At 35.4% G+C, this 8,161-nt stretch overlaps 1 protein-coding gene across 1 annotated transcript; it reads right to left on the bottom strand.

Annotated features, from left to right (window-relative positions):
* Positions 1–235: 235 nt before the first annotated feature.
* Positions 236–4,674, bottom strand: LOC143601316 (polyadenylate-binding protein 2-like). The gene is made up of 9 exons (XM_077078763.1): positions 4,437–4,674; positions 3,273–3,391; positions 2,476–3,132; positions 2,300–2,377; positions 1,939–2,028; positions 1,166–1,300; positions 877–1,053; positions 611–799; positions 236–467 (listed from the first exon to the last, which is right to left on the bottom strand). Exons 1-9 carry the CDS (start codon positions 4,657–4,659, stop codon positions 237–239), a joined length of 1,899 nt encoding a protein of 632 aa, XP_076934878.1. The 5' UTR covers positions 4,660–4,674; the 3' UTR covers position 236.
* Between the last annotated feature and the right edge of the window lie 3,487 nt (positions 4,675–8,161).

Raw genomic sequence — 8,161 nt, 5'->3', positions numbered from 1 at the left:
TCATCAACTTTTCACATATAGCATGCTTAAAAATAATTAACTAAAAATAATAAGCTACAAATAAATAAACAAATCAGCAGAAAGTATTTAAATCCCAAGTTTCACAATACAACCAACAATCTTCAAAACATAACAATCCAACCATCCAAAACACCCAAACCCAATCAAATAAATCAAATCATTTGCAGACTACCCAAACTACATAATAAGTCATACCGCAAACCATCCAAATTCCATTACTCTAACGAGAGGCCCACCAACTGATTGGCGGCACCACCAGCTGCCGCCTGCTGAGCAACATTCCTCAACACCTCTTTCGCCTCTGCAACCTTCGCTTTGAGAGCATCAGGGGATTCCAGCAAGTGAAGAACTTCGGTTTGATCCATTTCTAGAAGCATCCCTGTTACCTTCGCTGCTGACTCGGCCTCCAGCTGTTCCACTAGAGGGTATAGATTTTCTCCCAACATCTATAAATATAGCATAACATTAAAATATTAAAAAACATCACTAACATATAAGTGTGTGCATACATATACATAATAGTGATTTTTGAGTGGCTATAATCAACCAGTAAAATGATGTGCATATTAAAGAGTATAAAAGTGCATACCGTCCTCTGCTCAGACGGGGAAGCATTTGCAAGTGCAGAAGCTAAAGCACCAATAGGAATTGGTTGTGGGATTGGAGATGGAATGACTCCACCCATGTCATATGGAGCCCCTCCAATACCACCACTCATCGAAGGTTCAGCTGCATTTGGTCCTGGGGGATACCGGTACACCCTCCCACGTGGCATCATCTGTTTATTTTCAGCAATTAAACACACTCTTACAAACAATGAACGAGCACCAATATGTCAGGCTGTCAGCAACAAACCTGCTGATGCATAAGCGGAAGAGGCTGCTGGTTTTGTTGGCCAGGACCAGTAGCACGCCTGCCACCTGGACGCTGACCTTGTTGACCTTGCTGAACCATTGGCATAAAGAAGTTGGGGATTGGAGCCCCGCCGGGTCTCATACCTGGGACAAGTTGCTGCTGGTACCCAAATCCAGGCTATCCAAAATAAAAGGAGAAAATAATGAGTAAAAGCTGAATAAATAATATAGAATGAAGAATATGCATTTGAAGACTATAGACAAGATAAAATATTTAGGTGGAATTTTACTTGGGGAGGAATGAATGTAGGCTGTTGACCGTAGAATATTTGTTGGCCAAGACCTGGACCGCCAGGGGGGTACATTGGCATCCGAGGTGCTACAGTAGGTGCCATAGCAATTGGACGCATCTGTGAAAATTGTGCCTGCATAGAAAAACGTCCAACTGTCATGAGCCATTTAACTCGAAATCAATAGACTTAATGAACATTAATCAACTTTATGGACATATACTGCTATTCATCATTCAGTTTCTTATGGGCTTATGACAAATATGCCTTTTAATGGTGAATTCTTGATTGAGAGTGTATTTGACAGCCACCCAACTACCCAAGAACCCAAGTATTTAACTTTTTTCATTCAGGCCCACGATATCAAAATTACTTTATGGGTCATCCAAATATGTATTTGTTTAGATTTAGACTGGTTCTGGCTAAATGTATGCTGGCAAATTGTAAAATGACAAAGGTACCCCCTAATATAAATAATACAAAATAATTTAAATAGCAATATAAATACAAAGATAAGTTACACCCTTCAGTTAAATGAATCTTTTAATTATAAAAAGTAACCTCAAAATTTATATAAACAAAAACGGATACATACTTGTGGGGTCTATAAAGTCGTTTCAATATATGGATAGCTTTGGTAGAAGAAACACATACTTAGGTGGTTCTCAATATATTATCCCTACATTGAATTTCTAATATATTTCAACTAATATGATAACATTCTCTTGACCTAGTACAATGCCATACTGCATATAAAGAAACTGAAATCATACCTGCAGCCTTGCCCTCCTATCTTCCTTGCGTTGTGCAAGTGCAACATAAAGAGGCTTGCTAGCAACCATCTCTCCATTCATCTCAAAAAGCTACCACAACAAAAAAGTTCACATTAATCATATGGACTGAACTTAAAAAATGTAATAAAGAGAAGCATAATGTAGGCCCATCCAAGTATTCAACCTATTTTATCACCCATGTATTAAAACCAGTTGATAGGCCACCAAGTATGTATAGTGTATGTCGTGTATCGACTTTCACTTATGTCAAATCAACAGGTGGCCTTAATGAAAAAAGTAGAATACTTGAGTGGCCTTCAACTACAATATACTAAAAAAATGATATATTACGTTTACTTACTGCTCTAGAAGCTTCTTCAGGAGTTGAAAATGCAACAAAACCTGATCCTTTGCTTGCTCCAATAGGATCTCGCATAACCTGTTAAAAATTTGTAAAATATACTGTAACCACAAATCACCATATCAATCCCGAATAGCTATGTATATGTGGAATAAGATGTTTTGGGACCCACAAACCTTGTATGAAGTTATAGTGCCGAAAGAAGAAAACAATTCCTTCAAGTTTTCATCATCAATCGTGACATCTAAATTCTTTATGTACAGATTTAGCCCTTGTGATTTATCAACCGCCTCCTTCATACTCTGCTCAAATTTTTGTTTTAGTTCTTGTTCCCTCTCATGTTTTTTCTGTGCTTTTCCAACATACCATTCTTTATTATCAAACTTTTGACCATTTAAAGCATCAACCGCTTTAGCAGCATCATCAACACTCTCAAAATTAACAAATCCAAAACATTTGGAGTTCCCATCAGCATCTTTCATCACAACAGCACTTGTGACAGTTCCATATTCACTAAATATCTTGTTCAAATCCTCATCTGTTGTTGACTCCGACAAGTTTTTGACATAGATATTGGTGAACTTTGTCTTGTCAACAGCCATTTCTCTTTCTTGCTTGCGCAAAAAGGGACCCACGTACACTTGCTTGTCATTTAGAAGCATGCCATTGAGCTTTTCAATAGCTTTTTGTGCGGCCTCTTCACTGTCATACTGCACAAAACCGTAGCCCTTTGATTGACCAATTGAATCTGTAGCTATCTTGCATGAGAGAATGTTTCCAAATGTAGAAAAGGTGTCATGTAGTGCCTTCTGGTCGATCGCCTTATCCAAATTCTATTTTATTCAAATTTTCAAAATAAGCAAGTCGGTAAAGAAGACCATACGTATGCAGATAGTGATGAGAATACATGTTTATTTTTCCTCTCTTTTCTTTCCTAAAAAACTCGAAAGCACATAAATGAGGATTTAGATACCTTGATAAATATGTTTCCAGAACTATTTTTGCGTACACTAGGATCTCGATGGGAATACATTATTCTTATTGGCTTGCCATTCAGAGGAGTGAAGTTCAGCACCTCCATTGCCCTTGCAGCTGTCATCAACATAACAAAAAAAAAATATGGGGTTGCTTAAGACTTGAAAGATTATATATAAAAAAAAAAAGGATTAATGTGTTTCATTCAACGGTAAACGTCGATGTCATTTCTTCTCTCACATGGATCTCAAAAAATACCTAAAAAGAGCATGTAATATTAACTTCATTTATGCCATTAAACCAGCCCTGCCTAAAATTTCACTCATTCAGCCAAATAGCCTTAAATACAGATCAATGAAAACTGTGGTAAGTTACTCTTTCTAGCCAACTATACGATTCTACTTAAAAGTATAACATAAGCTCTCAAGATTTATTAGAGAGACCAGTTGGTCCCTTGAACTTTAAGTATAACTTGTACACACGAAACCTTTAACAGCATGTAAAAGCTCCAACATACATTGGCCTATAAATGAAGCGAGTTTCAACGTCTTAACTCTTAAGCAAATATAAACTACCTAACAGTCAAACAGCCATGGCCAAGATAAGTAACCTAAAGGGTCATATAAGCATAATCTTTATTCTAATAATCATATATCATCGTCGTACTCAGTATATCCCACCAATAGCAAAGCTATGGTAGGGTCTGAGGAGGGTAAGATGTAGACAACCTTACCTCTATCCCGTAGGAATAGAGAGGCTGCTTCCGGTGAGACCCCGGCTCGATAGTAGTTTTGCATCGAGCCTTGGACTAAGGCACATAACACTCAACCATCAGGACACCGGTCGATTGGTGCATGTACCCTTATCTTTCGACCATCAACGTCACCACATGATGCCCGATTAACCTTCCGCTACTTTTAACGTTAATTCACGAGATTAGTAAAATAACGTCAAAATTAGTGCAATTTCACTTTTGCCCATCCGAGGGTTCACACATATATACCTTATATGCGCGGACCGCAAGCAGGCCGAATCTTTATTCTAATAAAAGGTATTCTAAAAACCATCTCGCAAACGACATTATTTCCAAATCCTAGAACCTTAACACAACCAAGAGTTGCATACAATATATAACCAGTATCCAACTTTCAAGATAACTAACCGTCTTGCGGATTCGCATAGTTAACGTAACCATACCCAAGCGACCGCCGAGTCGACAAATCCCGACACACCCTAACTGAAACCACCTGGCCTAACTGGTTAAAGAGATCATAAAGCTGGGAGTCCGTCACATTCCACTCCAGATCACCAACATACAACGAAGTCGGCACAAACTGCTGACCACCACCACCACTCACCGCCTGAGGTTGAACCTGAGCAGCCATCTCAAAACCCTAGCTTAACAATTACTTGTAAAATTATTTGTTGTTTTGTTTTTTTTTTAAAAGTTTTTCAACTTCCCTCTCCCCTTATTATTATTAAAGCCCAGATATTAATTATAAATCAAGCAAACCAATACTCAGTTTTTGTTTTTTTATTTTTTTTTGTTGAATGTGAAATTGAAATAGAGAGGAGGAGAGGGAAGCTGGGTAAGGACAAGGATAAATGGGTCGGAGATCCGACCGGAGAACCGTGAGATCGCCGCCGGTGTACGGCAGAAGAAGGAGCTGTAATAATAATAATAATAATAATAATAATAATAAAACGTGGGAGAGAAGAGAAGTTGTGATACGATTGTATGTAAAGAGGGGTTGATAAAACCGTCACGCGTGTGTGTGGGCCCCGGGGTTACTTGTGTGTCAAAGTGTTCAAGTTACGAGGAGGCCAAGGTGAGAGGAGATCTCTGCCGTTGGATCTCTACACAGCTGGAGATGTGGCCCTATATCTATATCTATGTTATATGGTCAAACACATTTAAGCCTCAATATTTTACCACAAAACTGCAAAAGGTTAGTTGTTTTTTTTTTTTTAACATACAAGCTTTACTCCTACTATTTACATTATACCGCCAATGCCAGGAATCGAACTCTGAACCTCTCACCAAAAGGCCAAAGCCTTTACCATCCCACCAAAGTGGTGATGGCAAAAGGCTAGTTGTTTTAAAAATTGATTCAAACCGGCGAGTTGTACACGCTACCGGAGAAGATATCATTATCGATGGTACTATTGAGTTTAGGAGATGTTTGGGATTTTTTATTTTTACCTATTTATAACTCATAAGAAAAGTCATAAGTTATAAATGTAAAACTTATCAATATTTTCTCTCACATAATAAAAAAGCATAAACATTTTTTCTCAACTTATCATAAGTCTATAAGGAAGCAAAAATAAGTAATCACAAACACCCCATTAATTTTCTAAACTCCCCTTTATAACCTATGGCGGTTTTTAATTACCATCATTTATTGTTAACTAAAACTTTTAATTTTATATTAATAAATGTTTCGTATAATAGTAACCAACTTTCAAAATTGTTTCAATTAGGTCATTGACCATACATATTTTCCCTAAATCGGGTCACTAAATCTTCAAATCGAGTCTTACTGATTTTTTTGTGCGTCAAGAAATAAATGGAGGATAAGATGTGGGGTCGTAATTTGCAATAGATGTAGTTAAATTTGAAAAAAATGTTAATTATATTAAAATTTTAAAATAAAAAATAAAATTCGCGTCGCCACTCAACGTCAACTTAAAAAAAAGATAAAAAGATTTCCTATGTGAAACAAAAAAAATGCTAAAAACACGTTAAAACCTTTAATTTGATAAAATATGAAAGTTGAGTGACTTAATTTGAACACTTTTAAAAATTGAGTAACCTAATTATAACAACTTCTGAAACTCGGTTGCTATTTTATGAAGTTGTCCCTTTATATTCTAGGAAACAAAAGCAATCATAACACACCCATTCGCCCAAATGTTGCACATGAGAGTCCAGATCAAGCATAAACTAGCACATACGCCCATAATAATAAAAAAATAATAAGATGTGGATTATGCATGCCTAAGTGTAAATATAGAATATACTTGGTATCAAGTGTATTCTAGAATGTGCTCATACAAAATAGTAGAGGTGTTAAAAAAACCGGTTTGGGACCGATTTTAATGTGACATTCGTTAGTTTTGGGTCTTGTTTATATTTGTTTTTGTATTTGTTTATTATGTAAACCGACCCGATTTGTAAACCGAAGCTTATGTTATAATCAAAATGATGGATTTATGTTACAATATTGTTTCACACTTGTTGGGTCTTGAAAACATCCTATTTTTATATTTATTTATTTATTTATTTATTTTTATTTTATTTTTTTTTTGTTTTGTGTTTTTGTCTTGATCCATTTTGCATGAAAACTCTTGTGTCTCACACCCATATTTGACCACCAACATTACCCTATATATACACCACCTTTCCTCTTCATTTTCCCTTGCTACAACTCAAAAAAAAAAAAAAAACTCTCTCAAACATCAAAGATTCAAGGTTATCTTCTTAAGTGTTCTTAAAGGTTTTTAGTCTTTCATCTTAATTAGTTTATGTAGCCTTATTAATACTTGTTTATGGTTGTGCAACATATATATAATATACACCTCTTGTTTACCTTTGTTAGTTACTTCTCCGATTCCGGTCGGTGAGGTTTTGGACCCCGTAAGGCAAGGCTTCATGGAGGACTTCGTGTCCTTGATATATATACATCTATATAACTTGTTCATACATATTAATCTTGCTTGTTTAGTTTGTTGGTCATGTTTACAAGTTCCATTGTTATGGGTTTTTAAGAGTCTATTCTTCGGTTTAACCGTAAATAGCTCTAAATCGTAAACCGAACTTTGTTACTAGTTTTGTTTGTTTAAACATACTTAGTGTTAGATCTAAGTTTCTAAAATCATTTTTACAAATTCTATGGTTATGGGTTTGTAGAATCTTACCTCGGTCTTAACCCGAAACACGATCCGAACCGAAAACAGAACTTTTGTTTCAAGACTTTATTGTTAACTTTTGGTATTTTTTATTTGTACATTATTATACAAGTTCTTTAGTGTTTGGACATGTGGAAACCATCTATGAACTTGTTGTGAGATGGAAACCGAACAAAACCGATTCTTGCTCGCTTAAGACACACAAGTGTGTTTTTTTTTAGCCATCAAGACTTGTATATTTCTTTAAAAATAGTTACAAATTGATTTTTAAATATTTTCTTAAGTACTTGGAAATGTTGGATCCAACTTGATCTCATAACAAAGTTTGGACCGACAAAACCGAACACTCGCTTAACGTGCGTTGTTACTTCTAAAACAATGGAACTACATACTTTGTTAAGTCTTATTAAATTTTATTGAGTTATCTCATAACATTCAATATTTTGGAAAGTTGACTTTGGGTTTGACCAATTATCAAGACCCGAACCGACAACCCGAACACTCGATAAAAAAACCCGTTTTAGTATCTTTATTCAAAAGGGATTTGCATTCTTGCATTTTACCCACCTTATTACTTAACATAGGTTGAGTAAATATTAAGGTTAGATACTTTAACCCGGTTTCGAGCAAACTTACATTTTTAAAGGGTTATTATTATAAATTCTTAAATAGTTACATTTTAAACCTTGAACTTTAATTATTTACATTTCTCAACATTTATTTTGTTTAAAGACCTTCAAGACAACATTTTTAAATTCAAGACTTCTTTTCTTTTTAGGCATTGTGCGTTAAACTCGTCGTTCCGACAAATTTCCAAATTATCATCTTTCAAGTTTGCTACTTGAAGGTGAGTACTTCATACCCCATTTTCCATCTTTTATTTTGGGGGTGACATTTCATACTTATTCAATAAAATGCTTTATATTTGAATCTTAAACCACAAACGTAGTTGTATACTTTACCTAAATAATTGCT

This window comes from Bidens hawaiensis, unplaced genomic scaffold, assembly GCF_021521415.1.
Source record: "Bidens hawaiensis isolate Kalapana, Puna unplaced genomic scaffold, B.hawaiensis_p1.1 tig00001960_1, whole genome shotgun sequence".
NCBI lineage: Eukaryota > Viridiplantae > Streptophyta > Magnoliopsida > Asterales > Asteraceae > Bidens > Bidens hawaiensis.
The sequence above is the reverse complement of the archived record's forward strand: the minus strand, read 5'-3'. Positions and strand labels throughout refer to the sequence as shown.

Excerpts from the sequence above, each read along its gene's own strand:
- LOC143601316 (XM_077078763.1), bottom strand. The coding sequence starts at position 4,659 with ATGGCTGCTCAGGTTCAACCTCAGGCGGTGAGTGGTGGTGGTGGTCAG. Across the intron at positions 3,392-4,436 it reads CTATGCGAATCCGCAAGACG|CTGCAAGGGCAATGGAGGTG; the intron begins GTTAGTTATCTT and ends TGTTGATGACAG. Across the intron at positions 800-876 it reads TTCCGCTTATGCATCAGCAG|ATGATGCCACGTGGGAGGGT; the intron begins GTTTGTTGCTGA and ends GAAAATAAACAG.